General features: G+C 42.2%; 1 protein-coding gene and 1 pseudogene across 1 annotated transcript in view; one reads left to right on the top strand and one right to left on the bottom strand.

The window, feature by feature from the left end:
* The window catches only part of CREBRF (CREB3 regulatory factor), a 94,996-nt gene that overhangs the window by 20,156 nt on the left and 55,718 nt on the right, over positions 1 to 19,122 (top strand). Inside the window, exons 2-3 of the mRNA XM_011987697.1 lie at positions 13,075 to 13,283; positions 18,665 to 18,790. Of these exons, the coding sequence (XP_011843087.1) occupies positions 13,275 to 13,283; positions 18,665 to 18,790 (135 nt within the window). The 5' untranslated portion in view covers positions 13,075 to 13,274. The remainder of the gene's footprint in view (positions 1 to 13,074; positions 13,284 to 18,664; positions 18,791 to 19,122) is intronic.
* LOC105544967 lies at positions 17,504 to 18,375 on the bottom strand (annotated as a pseudogene).

The raw sequence follows: 19,122 nt of genomic DNA, 5'->3' as shown, positions 1-19,122 counted from the left end.
CCCAGGCCGGAGTGCAGTGGCATGATCTCACATTACTGCAACCTCTGCCTCCCGAGTTCAAACGATTCTCCTGCCTCAGCCTTCTGAGTAGCTGGGATTACAGGCATGCACCACCATGCCCAGCGAATTTTTTTTTTTTTTTAGTAGAGACAGGGTTTCATCATGTTGGCCAGGCTGGTCTCAAACTCCTGACCTCAGGTGATCCACCCACCTCAGCCTCCCAAAGTGCAGGGATTACAGTGTGAGCCACCGTGCCCGGCCTTGTTTTTGTTTTTTTTAAGAGACTAGGTCTTGCTATATGGCCCAACGGGGCTCAAGTGATCCTCCTGCCTTAGCCTCCCAAAGTGCTGGGATTATAGGTGTGAACCACTTGTGTCTGGCCTAAGGTCTGAGTAGTTTGGACATTATCCAAGAAATGTATGGGAGTTGCTGATGACTTTGGAGCATAATGTTAATATGACGTGTGGTAGGTTAGAAAGAATAATTTTATCTTATATTAATAATTATTTTAGGCTAAGCGTGGTGGGTCATGCCTGTAATCCCAGCACTTTGGGAGGCCAAGGCAGGTGATTGCTTGAGCCCAGGAGTTCGAGACCAGCCTGGGCAACATGGTGAAACCCTCTCTACAAAAAAATGCAATAATTAGCCAGGCGTGGTGGCATGTGCCTATATTCCCAGCTACTCAGGAGGCAGAAGTGGGAGGGCTGCTTGAGCCTGAAAGGTGGAAGTTGCAGTGAGCTGAGATCACGCCACATCACTCCAGTGTAGGTGACAGAGCAAGACCCTGTCTCAAAAACTTATTTTAATAATTTTCATTAATTTTTAATAATTATTTAAAAATAATTTTTCTTTTCTTTTTTTTTTTTGGTAAGAGACAGAGTCTTACACTGTTGCTGGGGCTGAAGTGCAGTGGCACAATCATAGCTCACTACAGTCTTGAACTCCTGAGCTCAAGCCGTCCTCTTGCCTCAGCTGAGTAGCTGGGACTATAAGCATGTGCCACCATGCCTGGCTAATTGTTTTATCTATTTTTTTTTTTTTTTAAAGATGGAGTCTCACTCTGTCGCCCAGCTCAGGTCGGAGTGCAGTGGCGCAATCTGGGCTCACTGCAAGCTCCGCCTACCGGGTTCACGCCATTCTCCCACCTCAGCCTCCCAAGTAGCTGGGACTACAGGCGCCCGCCACCATGCCCAGCTAATTTTGTTTTTGTATTTTTAGTAGAGACGAGGTTTCACCGTCTTAGCCTGGATGGTCTCGAACTCCTGACCTCGTAATCCGCCCTTCTCGGCCTCCCAAAGTCCTGGGATGACAGGCGTGAGCCACAGCACCCGGGAGGCTTGTTGCCCAGACTGGAGTGCAGTGGCGCAATCGCAGCTCACTGCAAGCTCCGCCTCCCAGGTTCACGCCATTCTCCTGCCTCAGCCTCCGGAGTAGCTGGGACTACAGGTGCCTGCCACCATACCCGGCTAATTTTTTGTATTTTTAGTAGCGACAAGGTTTCACCATGTTAGCCAGGATTGTCTCCATCTCCTGACCTCGTGATCTGCCCGCCTCGGCCTCCCAAAGTGCTGGGATTACAGGCGTGAGTCACTGCGCCCGGCTGCCTGGCTAATTTTTACGTTTTTTTTTTTTTCCTGTAGAGACAGGGTCTCACGATGTTTCCAAGACTGGTCTCGAACTACTGGCCTCAATTAATCCTCCTGCCTTGGCTTCCCAAAGTGCTAGGATTATTGGCATGAGAATAATTTTAAAATGGGGCATAAGAACTCGAGAGGAAGAGGAGGATAGAGACAGGAAGACTGTAGGGCAAATACTAGAATGGTAAATATAAGATGATGAGGGCCAAGTAAGGGTTGAAAAAGAGGGAAGGGCACAGTCAAACAGATGCATTTGTGTGCAGTACAAGGTAAGTGATCTGTATATCTTTGTTAAAAAGAATTGGTATGATTTAACAAAGCGAGTAGGGGAGAAGAAGTTAAAGAATGAAGGCTGAAATCAGCCGTCTATCCCTGAATGTCAGAGAGTGATAGTATTATTGACAGAATAGGAATGTTTGGATGGGGAGATGGCATATTGTATCTGAGGTATTGGAATATGAACATGGAGATATCCACATCTCAGATGATAGAGCTCATGCATACACATGTTTAGGTTCAAAATGTAGATTTGGGAGTTCTTTAGAAATGATCTTTGAGGCCCTAAGAGTAGAGATAGTCTTGTGACGATGGATTTGCTTGGAGGCATCCATTTACCGAATGACCTTGGACAAACCTCTTATCCTTGCTGTACTTTTAATTTATTAATGTAAAAGGGTTGGACAGGGACTGGGGGATAGTGGTTATCCTGATACCAAGACTATATTAACTAGATGTTTTATCAAAATACTGGTTCTTGTTACTTCACCAAGTTGTTTTATCAAATGACAGGGTATAGAAATGTACTTTAATCTGTAAACAGCTACACAGATACAAACTGTGAATATTTTGTCCCCAGTGGTAATCAGAGTTGGCTGGGATTAGAAATGCATCCTCTGGTTCTGTCTAAAATTGGTCCATGCTCTTATTCTTGTGCTCTGAACAACTTAATTGACAGATATCAAGGCTGCAGAAAACCTCCAATACCTTGCAATTGATAGTTTTCAGAAAAAAAAAGCAGTCCTTCCCATTCAACTCAGATTAATCTAGACACTTGCTTTGATAGTCTTCTTTTTAGGGCCAGGCACTGGGTGGCTCACGCCTGTAATCCCAGCACTTTGGGAGGCCGAGGCGGGCAGATCATGAGGTCAGGAGATTGAGACCATCCTGGCTCATATGGTGAAACCCTGTCTCTACTAAAGATACAAAAAATTAGGTGGGCGTGGTGGCGGGTGCGTGTAGTCCCAGCTACTCGGGAGGCTGAGGCAGGAGAATCGCTTGAACCCAGGAGGCGGAGGTTGCAGTGAGCCGAGATTACGCCACTGCACTCCAGCCTGGTGACAGAGCGAGACTCCGTCTAAATAAATAAATAAATAATAGTTTTCTTTTTGGCAGGGCGTGGTGGCTCGTGCCTGCAATCCCATCCCTTTGGGAGTCTGAGGTGGGTAGATCACCTGAGATCAGGAGTTCGAGACCAATGTGACCAACATGGTGAAAAACTGTCTCTACTAAAAATACACAATTAGCTGGGTTTTGTGGTGCATGCTGTGTAAAAGTAGCTGTGGTAAAAGTAGCTGCGTAAAAGTAGCTGTGGTAATCCCAGCTACTTTGGAGGCTGAGACAGGAGAATGGCTTCAACTCTGGAGGTGGAGGTTGCAGTGAGCAGAGATCACACCATTGCACTCCAGCCTAGGCAAGAAGAGCGAAACTCTGTCTCAAAAAAAAAAACAAAAACAAAACTTCTTCCTTATTGGTTCCCAAAGAGCTTTGACTAAGCTCCCATATGTTGCCCCTGTAACCCAAAGATTAAAGTTGGATAGAAGCCTTTGGAAAGGAATTGAACAAAATTGTAACTGAGAGTTCTGTCTTCCTCTAACATGGCATTCTAAGGAGAGAGATCGCTTTTGAGATTTAGTATATTCTGTTTGCTTTTTAAGATTTTCAGTAAAAGGTGGTTTTCGTTATTTTGTTTAATTACATTTTTCGTGGCAGACCTAATTCACCTCCCATATTTTATTTTATTTTTAAAATTTTTGTTCTTTATTTATTTTTTTATTTTCTGAGACAGAGTCTCACTCTGTCACCCAGGCTGGAATGCAGTGGTGTGATCTCAGCTCACTGCAGTCTCCACCTCTGGGGTTCAAGTGATTCTCCTGCCTCAGCTGCCCAAGTAGCTGGGATTACAAGTGCCCACCAACGCACCTGGCTAATTTTTGTATTTTTAGTAGAGAGGGGGTTTTGCCATGTTGGCCAGGCTGGTCTCGAACTCCTGACCTCACGTGATCTGTCTGCCTTGTCCTCCCAAAGTGTTGGGATTACAGGCATGAGTGACCGTGCCTGGCTACCTCCCATATTTTAAAAACTCTTGAGTGTGAGGATAAAAGACTATTGCATTCATCGGGTATACAGAGTGTGCAAGGTGGTATGGCAAAAGGATCACAAATTCTTACAAGGTCATTATAAGTACTACTTTGGCTAGGAAGATGATCTTTTTTCACCTAATCTGAGGGAAAAGATACACCTTCTTCCTCCTTACTTTCCTCTTTTCCCATTGTCCTTCCTTAAAGACTAGCAGCAGCAGAATTTGGAAAATAAATAATGGGCATGTTTTACTAATAATTGTGACGTAAACTGTAATAATGTATTTTGAATTTTACTTGCCTATTTCTAAATTTTGGAGTCTAGAGAACTGCTCTCAAAGGGTAAAATATTGTGATTCACCTGTAGTTTTGGTTACAGGATTCATATTACATAATAAAGGGAGAACTTGAGCCCCACCTTTCCCCCAGTATATTCCTTGCATAGGCAACCTCTGCTGCTTAAATGTTTTGAAGACTTTGGGATATCTGATTTCAACTGTACCATGAAACAGGTAGTGGCTTGACTTAGTAAGCATCTGAAGGACTGTTTTGTTCTACTCTTGCAGAGTAGGCTAGTTTTCAAAAGGAAAGGAAAGGAATTGTTGAGCGGGACCTATGAAGTATAACAGGATGGATAGAATATAAGGCAGATGGGTCCTAGTTTGCTAAAGAGCTTGGGTAGTCTGATAAGTTGTCTTTCTTGCCAAACAAGGGAGTCACGTGGGGTATACACATTGTATAACCTTTTCAATCACCAAGGTTGCCTGTTCTTCCTGCCTCCCTGTTTCCTTGCCTCCTTGCCTCCCTTCTTCACTTCCCTTCCTTCCCCACCTCCCTGTCCATACCCCTCCCTTCCCCTGCCTCTCTTCCTTTCCCTTTCTTTCATTCTTTCCTGCCCTCCTGCCTACTTCCCTGTGTCCTTTCCTTTACCTCCTGTCTTAGTCTGTTTTCTGTTGCTATAACCACAGATTAGATAATGGATAATTTTAAAGAAAAGAGATTTATCGCTGGGCATGGTAGCTTATGCTTCAAATCCCAGCATTTTGGAAGGCTGAGGCAGAAGGATCGCTTGAGCCCACGAATTTGAGACCAATATGGGCAACATAATCAGACCCCGTCTCTACAAAAAAGAAAAAAAAGTAATTAAGTAAAAAGTAAAAGAAAAGAGATTTATTTGGCTCATGATTCTGAAGACTGCAAAGTCCAAGAACATGACACTGGCATCTGTTCAGGGTCATCCCATAGTAAAAGGCGAGAGGGTGAGAGCACATGAGACAGAGGAAGTTGATCTGAATTCATTTTTTTCTATCAAGAACCCACTCCTGTGTCCAGTGATAATGTCATTGATACCTACCTCTTAAAGGGTCAACATTCCAGTACTGGTAGGATGGCAATTAAATTTCAAACATGGCCGGGCGCGGCGGCTCAAACCTGTAATCCCAGCACTTTGGGAGGCCGAGACGGGTGGATCAAAAAGTCAGGAGATTGAGACCATCCTGGCTAACACGGTGAAACCCTGTCTCTACTAAAAAAATACAAAAAACTAGCCGGGCATGGTGGTGGGCGCCTGTAGTCCCAGCTACTCGGGAGGCTGAGGCAGGAGAATGGTGTAAACCCGGGAGGCGGAGCTTGCAGTGAGCTGAGATCCGGCCACTGCACTCCAGCCTGGGCGACAGAGCGAGACTCCGTCTCAAAAAAAAAAAAAAAATTTCAAACATGTTTTGGAGGGGACATTCAAACCATAGCATCTTCCTTGCCTGTCTTTTCTTTCCTTTCTTCCTCTTTCAACTTTAATGAGGATTAAGCCTTAGGAGAAATGATTTATTTAAATTAGGGGTTATGGCCAGGCACAGTGAAGTTGAGGTGTGGTGGAGGTTGCAGTGAGCTGAGGTGGAGGTTGCAGTGAGCTGAGATCGCACCACTGCACTCCAGCCTGGGGGACAGAGTGAGACTCTGTCTCAAAAAAAAAAAAAAAAAAAATTAGTGTTTAGAACAGTTTCTGCCTCTTAGAATTGTGGATCTGGAACAGTTTAAAGACAACAGAGAGAGAAACAAGACCCCTGGTCACATGAAAGAAATGAGCATGAACCAGCAAAGATTAGGAAAGATCAAAGTAGACCATAGTACATTAACTACATAGCAGTATAAATTTATTGGCATTCCTTTTTTGTTTTTCTTTTTTGAGACAGTGTCTCACTCTGTAACCCAGGCTGGAGTGCGGTGGCGTGATCTCAGCTCACTGCAACCTCTGCCTCTCAGGTTCAAGCTATTCTCCTGCCTCAGCTTCCTAAGTAGCTGGGATTACAGGCACCCGCCACCATGTCCAGCTGATTTTTTGTATTTTTAGTACAAACGGGGTTTCACCATATTGGCCAGGCTAATCTCGAACTCCTGAACTCAACTAAGCCTCCTGCCTCGGCCTCCCACAGTGCTAGAATTACAGGATGAGCCACTGCGCCCAGCCTGTATTCAGGCACTTCTTATCTAAAAAACTTAAAAAAAAATTGTTGTGGTAAAATATATAAAAATTTACTATTTTAACCATCTTTAGCTGTACAATTTTATGGCATTACGTACATTAACAGCGTTGTGTAACCGTCACCACTGTCTATTCCAGAACACTTTTTTTTTGAGACCAAGTCTCACTCTGTTGCCCAGGCTGGAGTGCAGTGGCACGATCTGGGCTTACTGCAACCTCTGCCTTCCCGGTTCAAGCGATTCTTCTGCCTCAGTTTCCCAAGTATCTGGGACTACAGGCGTAAGCCACCACGCCTGGCTAATTTTTGTATTTTTTGTAGAGACAGGGTTTCATCATGTTTTGGACAGGCTGGTCTCAAATTCCTGACCTCAAGTGACCCACCCGCCTCAGCCTCCCAAAGTGCTGGGATTACAGGCATGAGCCACCACCCCCAGCCCCCAGAACACTTTTATCTTCCCAAACAGAAACTGTGTACACTTATTAAATAATAACTGTTGCAGCCCTTAGTAACCGCTGTTCTACTCTCTTTCTCTATTCTAAGCACCTCATATAAGCCTAATCATACAATATTTGTCCTTTTGTGTCTAGTTTATTTTACTTACCATAATATTTTTAAGGTTCATTCTTGTTGTAGTGTGTATCAGAATTTCATTCATTTTTATGGCTGAATAATATTGTTGTATTTGTCATATTTTGTTGATCCATTCATCTGTTTGTGGACACTTGAGTTGTGTTTACCTTTTGGTTTTTGTGCATAATGCTGCCATGAACATGGGTGTACACATATCTGTTTCAGGCTCTGCTTTTAACTCTTTTAGGTATATACTTAGGAGTGGAATTGCTAGATTATATGGTAATTGGATTTCGCTTTTTGAAGAAATACCAAACCGTTTCCCACACCAGCTGCAGTCCTGCCAGCAAATGCACGAGGGCTCTGATTTCTCTATATCCTTGCCCATATTTGTTATTTTCCACTTTTTGGATAATACTCATCCTAAATGGTGTGTCAAAAATGTTTTAGCATTTACTCTGATGAATGTTAGATGACTCAGAAGAGCTACTTACTGTTGTGAGGAACCAGTTTCCTTAAGTTACTAAAAGGGGGCAATGGCCTAAGTCAGTTCCATATAAAAGGGGAGCTGCAGGGATTCTGGCCATCATATACAGCATCTCCTTATTCATAAAATACTCTCATTTACAAAAAGGCATGTTTATTTACAAAAAGGTATGTTTATTATTAATATATAGCATATATTATTATCAATACATAATAAATATATATTGTTTGTAAAATACTCTCATTTACAATGAGGTTTATATATTTCTTGATGTGAACTTTTTCTTTATATGTGGACTCAAGGATTAGCTGAAACTCTCAGATTCAGAAAGAGCACAATTGAGGAGCTCTTGAAAATATGTAAGCTGACAGGACACACCAGTCAAGTCTTGGGCTTGGCTTTTAAAGTTACGATTACTTATTTCGGCAGTTCTAGGGATGAGCTTTTTGTAAGAAGATTATACCTATTACTTTACCTTTTGTCTTGCCTATCATACATAGTAAGCCTCAATATATGTTCAGAGAAACAAAAACAAAAACAAAAAAAGCCCAGGATAAGACGTAGCAGAAAGGGGCTGTGTAAGAATTTGAAGCTGTGGCTATTTTCAAGTGATACCATTGAACCTAAAAAAATCATGTGTTCCTCCTCATGCTTCAGCCGTCTAGGATCTAGTTCTCTGTTACAGGAATATCTTTGTCTGCCTAACAGCTTTTGTTATTTTTGAATGAGCCTCAGGTATAGGAAATCTGTTGATAAATAATATTTCTAATGTACCACAGTCCTCTCTTGAAAAATCCATAAAACTGTATTGGGGGCCGGGCGTGGTGGCTAACGCCTGTAATCCCAACACTTCGGGAGGCTGAGGTGGGTGGATATCCTAAGGTCAGCAGTTCGAGACCAGCCTGGCCAACATGGTGAAACCCCGTCTCTACTAAAAATACAAAAATTAGTGTGGTGGTACTTGCCTGTAATCCCAGTTACTCAGGAGGCTGAGGCAGAAGAATCACTTGAACCCAGGAGGCAGAGGTTGCAGTGAGCTGAGACTGCGCCATTGCCATTCTAGCCTGGGCGATGAGTAAAACTCCATCTCAAAAGAGAAAACAAAAACTGTATTGGAAACTGGTGGAACAGTGCTATGAATAAAAGAAAATAACGACTAGAGGAATTTGGCCTTTCCCTTTTTCCCCCAACTTCCCTGGAAGAAATACAAATCTTGAGGTAGGCATGAGGGCAGGATGGAAGATTTGATGATCAAATACATTTAGGAAATGGTACCTGGGTATACTCACCTTTTGGTGATTTATAAAACACATTAACACAAAGTTTCCATGAAGTCCTATATCAAAGGCAGTATACAACTTCATTTAATGTGTTTCTCAAACCTCACAACCCTTTTGTTGAGTAACCATTGAACATTCTTTGTAACAAATATTCCTTGGTTCACACTTTGGGAAATTGACAACTGCTTTGTAAATTGAATTTTGTGTTTATTTTTATTTTTAAAAATACAGACAAGGTCTTGCTGTTTGGCCCAGGCTCGACCCGAACTCCTGGGCTCATGCAGTTCTCCTGCCTCAGCCTCCTAAGTAGCTGGGCCTGTAGGCATACACACCATGGTGCCGGGCTACTAGACCGTTGCTTTTGATGTATTTTAATATCAAAGCTTCAAGTAAGATACGGATATTCTTGAGTCCAAAGACGTGTAAAGCCATCCTGAAAAGCAAGTTGTTACACCTTCCTTCTCACTGTTGTTATTCTTGCCTTTTTTTTTTTTTTTGAGACAGAGTCTCCCGGCTCCAGGCTGTCACCAGGCTGGAGTGCAGTGGCACAGTCCCAGCTCACTGCAACCTCTGCCTCCTGGGTTTAAGCGATTCTCCTGCCTCAGCCTCCTGAGTAGCTGGGACTACAGGTGTGTGCCACCATGCCGAGCCAATTTTTGTATTTTTAGTAGAGACGGGGTTTCACCATGTTAGCCAGGATGGTCTTGATCTCTTGACCTTGTGATCCACCTGCCTTGGCCTCCCAAAGTGCTGGGATTACAGGTGTGAGCCACTGTACCCGGCCTTATTATTCTGCTTTGTAAATATTAATGTACCCGTTGTATATGGTTTGCTGGTACAGGATACAGTTTTTGAGTAGTGTATCATTATGGAAAATGCTATGTAATGGTAAATTCTGTAGAAAACTTTTTTCTTCCTTCACTTTTGGGTGGGCACTTTCATTCTTTGTGGTTGTGTTGTGATAAATGTTTTGGAAGAGTACTAAGCATTTCTGGAAAATGGGTATGAAATGCTGGGGATGAAGATAGTTTGTTGTGAAGTTGTATCATTAGTTTTAGAGACTGGGAGCCGTTTATCACTGAAACGGAGTTCCACAGCATAGAGTAGAATTGGTCCTTTCCCTGTCCTATTTGCTGCCACTTGTGAGACTAGGAGAAACAACTAGGTGAACGAACTCAACCCATTACTTGGTAGAGACCCTCTCTGGGAATCAGTGCCTTGAAAACATTTAGCCGTGCTGCTAAGTTATCACAGGTATTGAGCTTTTGAGCTAGACTCGCTGTAGGACAATTAATGAAAAACTAAAAAACAAAAACGAACAACAGGCCGGACGCGGTGGCTCAAGCCTGTAATCCCAGCACTTTGGGAGGCTGAGACAGGCGGATCACGAGGTCAGAAGATCGAGACTATCCTGGCTAACACGGTGAAACCCCGTCTCTACTAAAAATACAAAAAACTAGCCGTGTGAGGTGGCGGGCGCCTGTAGTCGCAGCTACTCAGGAGGCTGAGGCAGGAGAATGGCATAAACCCGGGAGGCAGAGCTTGCAGTGAGCTGAGATCTGGTCACTGCACTCCAGTCTGGGCGACAGAGCGAGACTCCGTCTCAAAAAAAACGAACAACAACAACAAAAAAACAAAACCAGAAAGCATTGGCACAATATACCTATTGATGATAATCACCTTTCCAAATTAATTTTATTACTACATCATAGTGTAATATGTCATTCATTCCCATAACATTTCTATTACATGGTTAAGAGAGAGTAAGTGTTATTTCTCTGATCTAGGAGCTAAGGCATAAACTTAACAAATTTACTCCAGTTTGTATGGCTGTTTCAATTACGGGATCAAACTTGGAATCCAGATCTCCTAAACAATTGCCCTTTTTGCTAACTGCATTTACTCAAGTTTGTTTTGATGTGTTTAAATACATTTTTAAATAAATACATGTATTTGTATTGAAGTTTTATGGCTTAGACAGTTAAATAACCAGGAAAGAGTATTGTTTTTTTCCCTTAAAGATCAGAAAAGTGAGGCTTAGAAAGATGGCCTTACCTAGTGTTGTATAGTTTGGAGGTGAGAGCTGTGACTAGAATTTAGCCCTTTTTTTGTCCACTGTTGATAAACCAAGATGTCAGTAGATAGTGTCTTTACTGGATGCCAATAAGTGTGTATTGAATAGAACTCAATCTCTTCCTATTTTTTTTTAATTTTTAACAATTTTTAAATTTTTTTGAGACAGAGTCTCACTCTGTCACACAGGCTGGAGTGCAGTGGCACTATCTCAGCTTACTGCAACCTGTGCCTCCTGGGTTCAAGCGATTCTTGTGCCTCAGCCTCCCAAATAGCTGGGATTACAGGCGCATGCCACCACACCTGGCTAATTATTGTATTTTTAGTAGAGATGGAGTTTTGCCATGTTGGCCAGGCTGGTCTTGAACTCCTGACCTCAAGTGATCTACCTGCCTCAGCCTCCCAAAGTGCTGGGGTTACAGGCATGAGCCACTGCGCCCAGCTGACCCTATTGCTAGTAAGGTCAATTTTTCAGATTTTAAAGGATATCAAACTTTTCTCCCAGATCCAGGTTTTACACCAAGATTATACTAGTCCACTTTATTGAACACATGACTTGAATTAGATGCCTTTTGGGAGGCCTAAATCATAGGTCTAGAAAAAGTGACTGACCTTCTTATAGGAGTCAGGAGAGAGAATTAGGGCAATGACTATGACTACATACCAGTTGTAGGACAACGGCATGAGGTCACATAAGGAGAAACTGTGCAAGAACAGGCCTTTGGCAGGAACAGGGAGCAATCTAGTTATACTGTAGCACTGAATTGAAAAGCACAGTTAACTCTGTTTCTAGGTGGGCACTTGACATTGTTTCCTAGGTTAGACCAGTGAGTTGGGAATGACAGCCTACTGGAGGGGAGAGTGCAGCAAAGATGCAGGAAACACAAATTGTAGTCAGTTTATTAATCTAATTAAGTAGAACAGTGATTGAGTCCCTGGGCATGGTGTTGTGTGCCTGTAATCTCAGCTACTTGGGAGGCTTAGGCAGGAGAATCACTTGAACCCAGGAGGTTGAGGTTGCAGTGAGCCAAGATTGGGCCACTGCACTCCAACCTGGGTGACAGAGTGAGACTCTTGTCCAAAAAAAAAAGGAAATTAATATAATGTATTACTCTAACCCTCTAGCCCCAGACAATGTGCTGATTTCAGAAGGCAAATTCGTTGTAAATTGATTGTTTACCAATATAAGAAGTGACACTACATCTAGACCAAATTAGATCAAGGATAGGGCAGTGTTTCTCAAACTTTAGAGAGGACCACAATCACCTGGAGGGTGTATTAAAAAACATTGCTGGTACCCACTCCTAGAGGTTCTGTTTTGATTTTGCATTTTAAACAAATTTTTAGGTTGATGCTGATGTTAGTACTGCTGATCTTTGGATCACACTTTGAGACCCACTGATCTTGGACAGGAAAGTGACGCGAGTATAACTGTTCAGTTCCTCCTGATTAAGGTCTTCACGGAGAAGGGAAAAAACACTAACATTTAAGTCTGTACCCTGTCAAAATCCTGTGCCACGTGATTTGTAGTCATTGTTTAACTTAACCCTTGAAACCACTCTGCAAAGCAGTCCCCAGGCCCATTTTCCCTCAAACATACACCTGTTAAAAACTTGCTGGAGTAATTCTTTCTTCACTGGCAGCTTATACCTTATAACTGAAAGAATAATATTGACATATACCCGTACAAATGGGATTTTATTTAATGTAGAGGATATGTTAAGTTCCATTGCTGACTAGTATGTATTCATTACTCTTCTTGTTGACTTACGAGAGAGATAAAATGTAGATTAATTTGGCAGTAATGATTATACAATAAATGGAATTAAATTTTGAGATATAGTTTCTCATAAAGAACATAAAGTGAATGAGAGCTTGACTTTAAAAATCAATATATTACATCTTTCAGATCACAGAAAAAATGAGCCTATGTTAATTTTGTGTGTGTTTTTTTTTAATGTTGCCAATTGGTTATTGACCAGCTGTACTTTAGAAAAATACAGGAGGAGGAATGGTAAATTTCAGAATAGTAAGTATTAAGGTATGACCAAATCCTTGATAACTCAACCATAAGACTTATTTAAAGCACAGTATTTTCTGCTAATATTGTTTTTGAAAAGTCAACTTTTTTTTGAAACGTCAACTTGTTTTTCCTGGAACTCAGTGAAGTTACTTTGTGTTGTTTGACAGACAGCATCATACAGAATTATTAAAAAAAAAAAAAAAAAAAGCAGTGATCCAAGCAGTTGAATTGGAAGCACTCTGGGGAAACCTGCTGTTTATTGTGAAAATCATCTTCGATCTCGGAATTAAAAGTAAAGCTGGAAAGGAATTTACAAACGAGAAAAAAAAGAAGTTTGGAATCGGATTCACAGGATCTGGGCTTGGAAATGCCTCAGGTAAATCATACAGAGTAGGTGCAAAGTTTTATATTTTCCCACTACAGAAAGTCAATACCATTGACTCTTAAATGAATCTTAACACAACTTTGCATACTACCTTTTTATGGTATCTTATTTCTGATCTCAGCTAGTTTTGAGTACATGTTCTTCCTTCCATTGGCTTCTATTTCTTTCTTTGCTATCACTTGAAGTTTAATGAGTTCTACATAGGTAGTATGGTGAATAGGTAGAAGGTAGACAGATCTGCTGGCTTTATGGGGCAAAACCAACTCCCCTGAAAATTAATCTGCCACAGCAATCCCATTTCTGTCTCCTCACTCTTCCTGTTTCCCAGTTCTTACCTTTCATTTATGCCAGCTGAATTTAGAAGTAATTAAGAGGAAATAGTGAGAGACTTCAGGCTCCCTCCCCCAACCCCTCTCGTCTCTCTCTTTCTCATAGACACACACACACATACATATGTGTGCACATATAAATATCTCCTTACAAAACATATCTAAGAATGATTGTATCTGTTTATATTATGGCAGCGACTCTGAATTGATCGGTTTTGGTTTGAGGCAATCACTGAGACAATCAGTGAAGCCCTGTTAGTCCCTATTCTGCTTATCTAAACTCCTCCTTTTCTTCTTCAGTGTTTAGCTCTTGCCCCTCCCCTGTTTGTTTCAGTGCTGGGGAGAAACCTAGAAGTAATGAGTGGGCAGGGACTCTTGGGTGACTTTTTGTGTCTGAGCTATCCTTTGAGCATAGGGAATCAACAATTTGCTGGGATTGTCTGGTGACTCGAGACAGGCAGAAGAGGCAAAGAAAGGGGACTTGGTTAATGGATATTGAAAAGACAGTGGCCGGCCAGGCCCAGTGGCTCACGCCTGTAATCCCAGCACTTTGGGAGGCCAAGACAGGCGGATCACAGGTCAGGAGATCAAGACCAGTCTGGCCAACATCGTGAAACCCTCTTTACTAAAAATACAAAAATTAGCTGGGTGTGGTGGTGCGTGCCTGTAATCCCAGCCACTCGAGAGGCTGAGACAGAATTGCTTGAACCTGGGAGGCAGAGGTTGTAGTGAGCCAAGATCATGCCACTGGACTCTAGCCTGGGGAAACAGGGAACTCCGTCTCAAAACAAGAAAAGACCAGCGGCCTACTGCCACCCCAACCTCTGTGACAGATGGACTGCACATACCCTTTTAGAGTGGTTGCCCATTCGAGGTTTAGTTTTATATTTACTGAGTACTTGAATTTGGGGCTTACATTTTAAACTTATTTTCTCAAGCTAACTTTTTCTAGGAAGAAAGGTTCTGCAGGCCTGGAAATGTTGGGGGAAGGTGAGAGAAAGAGAAAAAGAAAAACAATAAGATGGGACGTACCAATGAAGAAAAATACAATGAGAAGGTCTATGAAAAGTCCAGTTTGCAGAAGATAGAAAGTATATGAAAAGAATAAGCAAATAGATTAATACCATTTAAAAACATTTCTGCAGAAACTTGTAAAAAAAAAAAAAAAAAAAAACTAAGAGATTTTTGGCCTGGTGTCAGTGGTTCATGTCTGTAATCCCAGCACTTTGGGAGGCCAAGGTGGGCGGATCACTTGAGGTCAGGAGTTTGAAACCAACCTGGCCAACATGGTGAAACCCCATCTCTACTAAAAATACAAAAATTAGACCAGGTGTGGTGGTGCGCACCTGTAGTCCCAGCTACTCGGAAGACTAAGTCAGGAGAATTGTGTGAACCCGGGAGGTGGAGGTTGCAGTGAGCTGAGATCACGCCACTGCACTCCAGCCTGTGCGACAGAGCGAGACTCTGTCTCAAATTAAAAAAAAAAAAAAAGCTGGGTGCGGTGGCTTGCACCTGTAATCCCAGCACTTTGGGAGGCCGAGGCAGACTGATCACTTGAGGTCAGGAGTTAGATCAGCCTGGCTAACATATAGTGAAACCCCCATCTCTACTAAAAGATATAAAAAGTAGCTGGACTTGGTGGCGTGTGCCTATAGTCCCAGCTGCTTGGGAAGCTGAGGCAGGAGAATCGCTTGAACACTGGAGGTGGAGGTTGCGGTGAGCTGAGATCTTGCCACTGCACTCCGCCTGGGTAACAGAGCAAGACTATGTCTCTCCAAAAAAAAGAAATTTTTTATTCTTTCTCATTCTCTTTCTTCAGCTCAGTTAGATTTTAAAGTGAAGCCTTTCTATTATTTGACCCACTTTAGAAGGGTGAGCCCAGACTTGACTCTGAGGGATTTGTATAGATGTTAAAATGTAAACAGAAGATAGAGAAAAAAACAAGAAGGAGAATTAATGCTGGGTCTCAAGTCTTTTTTTTTCCCCTTTATTTATTATGGAATGGACTGTGCCCTTTTCGGGAATCAGGATTAAGGCTACAGCGTTCATGCCCAAGTTACTGGTCTTACAAGGAGATCTTTGGGTATTTAGTTGATTCTGTTTCCGTTACCTTCCTGCAGGCATTGGTTATACTAGATAGTGAATCCCAAACTGTCTTCCAGCTTGCTTTGGAAAATAAGACATGGGACTCACTTAGCAGCACAGAGTGAGAGTAATTTGCTGTATCTGCAGACCCCAGGAAAAGACAGGGAATTCTCTACTGATGATAGTTAAAATAGTGTTGTTAGACAAGGATGTGAAGAAATGTTATATAGCTAAGTGAAAGTACTTGATAGGTGCTGTATGGTGACTGGTGGCTAAATAAGCTTTAGTGTCTAGAAGATATTAATTGCTGCTGTATATTTTTTCAATTTTTTTTGACAGGGGAAACACTACTTTAAATTACAAACTCAATTCATTTGGTGTGTTTCAAAGGTGCAATACTTTTCTTCATGTATCAGTGAAAGAAGTTAGAAATTAACTCCCCCCAAAAATAAGCAAATGGCAAACCAATGTCCGTGAAAATCACAGTCACATATAGTGTGGCCTAGAAAACAGAGGGGCAAGACAGGCTCCAGCCACTTTCATGAGTTTCATCAAATACTGGATCTACTCAAGGGTGGAAAGAAAAGGCAACTTTCAAAAAGGAGTATGTTATTAAATGAGGCGTTTACTATACTCCTTCTTGAAAGCACCAGATGGGGAACATGTTTTCTAAACTAGATCTAGGAAGTGGATCTGTCCTCCTCCCCTTAAGGGCTATCCACTGGTTAATTAATAAAAAAAAAAAAAAAAGACTGAAAAATCGCACACACACTCCCCTCAAAAAAATAGGAGGAAAAAACCAACAACATACCAAGATGTCCCAGATTACTCTCCAGAGTGGAACTGGGGAACAGCTTCAACAATTCCAATTAGTTTATTACAGAGTCATCCATAAGCATGCCTTGCTTTTAAACAAATAATAAGTTTTAAAACAACAAAACCTAGTACTAATCACTTTTCTGACAGTACACAATTACTCAAAATTAACTAGTACTGGGAGGGGGAAAGGGGGACCCATACCTATGGGCCTTGTCCTACACAAGTGCATGTGGGTAGGTACACGGCATTTGTCATTATTGCAAAAACGAATTTACTTTTATTTTTATTTAGTTATTTATTTTTGAGACGGAGTCTCGCTCTGTCGCCCAGGCTGGAGTGCAGTGGCACGATCTCTGCTCACTGCAAGCTCTGCCTCCCGGGTTCACACAATTCTCTTGTCTCATCCTCCACAGTAGCTGGGACTACAGATGCCTACCACCACACCTGACTAATTTTATTTTTGTATTTTTAGTAGAGACGGGGTTTCACCGTGTTAGCCAGGATGGTCTCTATCTCCTGACCTCGTGATCCACCCGCCTCAGCCTCCCAAAGTGCTGGGATTACAGGCGTGAGCCATTGCGCCCGGCCTATTTTTTATTTTTTGAGATGGGAGTTTCGCTTTCGTTGTCCAGGCTGGAGTGCAATGGGACGATCTCGGCTCACTGCAACCTCCACCTACTGGATTCAAGTGATTCTCCTGCCTCAGCCTCCTGAATAGCTGGGATTACAGGTACATACCACCACACCTGGCTAATTTTTGTATTTTCAGTAGAGACAGAGTTTTGCTACATTGGCCAGCCTGGTCTCGAACTCCTGACCTCAGATGATCCGCCTGCCTTGGCTTCCCAAAGTGCTGGATTACAGGCTTGAGCCACCGCACCCAGCCTGAATTTTAACTTTTAATCTTTAGTTTGATTTAAACATTGCTTTTAGTACGATGCCGACACCAGCTGTGCAGAAAGGGCTCTGGAGAGATGTTCATAGCAGCACACACCTGCAGCTCTTCTTCGATTCTGGAGGCTCCAGGGCAGCCAATATTGCATCGTCCAATACGTTCCTTTTTTTTTTTTTTTCTGGAGATGTACTCTCGCTCTTGTTGCCCAGGCTGGAGTGCAATGGTGCAATCTCAGCTCACTGCAACCTTTGCCTCCCAGGTTCAAGCGATTCTCCTGCCTCAGCCTCCCGAGTAGCTGGGATTACAGGCACCTGCCACCACGCCCAGCTAATTTTTGCGTTTTTAGTAGACAGGGTTTCACCATGTCCAGGCTGGTCTCGAACTGCTGACCTCAGGTGGAACACCTGCCTCAGCCTCCAAAAGTGCTGGGATTACAGGCGTGAGCCATCGCGCCCAGCTGTCAAATAAATTCTTTAGGCCTTTTTGTGTGAGTGTAGAACACTCCATGATACCTGACAGCCTTCAGGTCACGGGCCAGCTTTTTAGCAGTCTCCAGAGTGATAGGCTTCTGTTTGTTCTTGGAAAGTTTCTCAATAGCAGAGGGGTTATCTCTGATATCAGTTTGGGTCCCAACAAGCAAGAAAGGAGTCTTTGGGACGGTTATCTCAGGCACCCACTTTTTTCACATTTTCAAATGAAGATGGAGAGACCACTGAAAAACAGAGTAGAAATATATCTGTTCGTGGATAACTCAGCGGTTGTAATCTGTTATAATCCTTTGCCCTACAATATCAAAAAGTCCAAGAGTGTATGGTTCTCTACCAGTCGTAACGGTGACTGCATAGTTGTCAAAAACAGTACATTATTCTGATGGAAATTTGTTTGTTGTGTAGGATATCAGGAGACATGTTTTACCAACAGCAACATCACCCACAACACACTTAATTGTCTGCATTGCTGAAATAGTTTTGTATCCACTTTAAATATTTCAAATCTGATGTTGACCTCAGCTTCTCCACCAGGGCGTTGGCAGCACTCTATTTTTTCTATTTTTAGGCATTTTCCTAATTTAAGTCTACAGTTCAGTGTTAGCCAAAGCTCTTAAATATACTATACAGTAGAAGAAAGTATAGAAATGTTTTCTGAAAAGAATAAGTTACTTGGTGTGGAGTTGGGACTCATATGTGATAAATTGGTTTCAAAATAGTCTTTAACTTTCTAAAATAAAAATCACTCTGTTGTAGCCTAGTGTAAGCGGAATGGATCCGCCTTTCGGGGATGCCTTTCGAAGCCACACCTTTTCGGAACAAACTCTGATGAGCACAGATCTCTTAGCAAACAGTTCGGATCCAGATTTCATGTATGAACTGGTAAGCAACATTTTCTTGGTTTTGGTCTTGATTGATTTGGGGTAAAAGTTTGTGGGAGAGTTTTTTATTTATAAATGCCTGGGAAAAAAAAAAAAAGATGTGCTTGGGCCAAGTTTAATTCTTATGATTATACCTCTAGTAATTTTGTTTGTTTTTATTTTTTTGAGACGGAGTCTTATCCTGTTTCTCAGGCTATAGTGCGGTGGTGCAATCTTGGCTCACTGCAGTCTCCACCTCCCAGGTTCAAATGATTCTTCTGCCTCAGCCTCCCAAGTAGCTGGGATTACAGGCATGTGTCACCACATCCAACTGATTTTTTTTTTTTTTTTTTT

Source organism: Mandrillus leucophaeus, unplaced genomic scaffold (assembly GCF_000951045.1).
Source record: "Mandrillus leucophaeus isolate KB7577 unplaced genomic scaffold, Mleu.le_1.0 Scaffold314, whole genome shotgun sequence".
Lineage (NCBI taxonomy): Eukaryota > Metazoa > Chordata > Mammalia > Primates > Cercopithecidae > Mandrillus > Mandrillus leucophaeus.
This window is presented reverse-complemented; position numbering and strand designations above follow the sequence as displayed.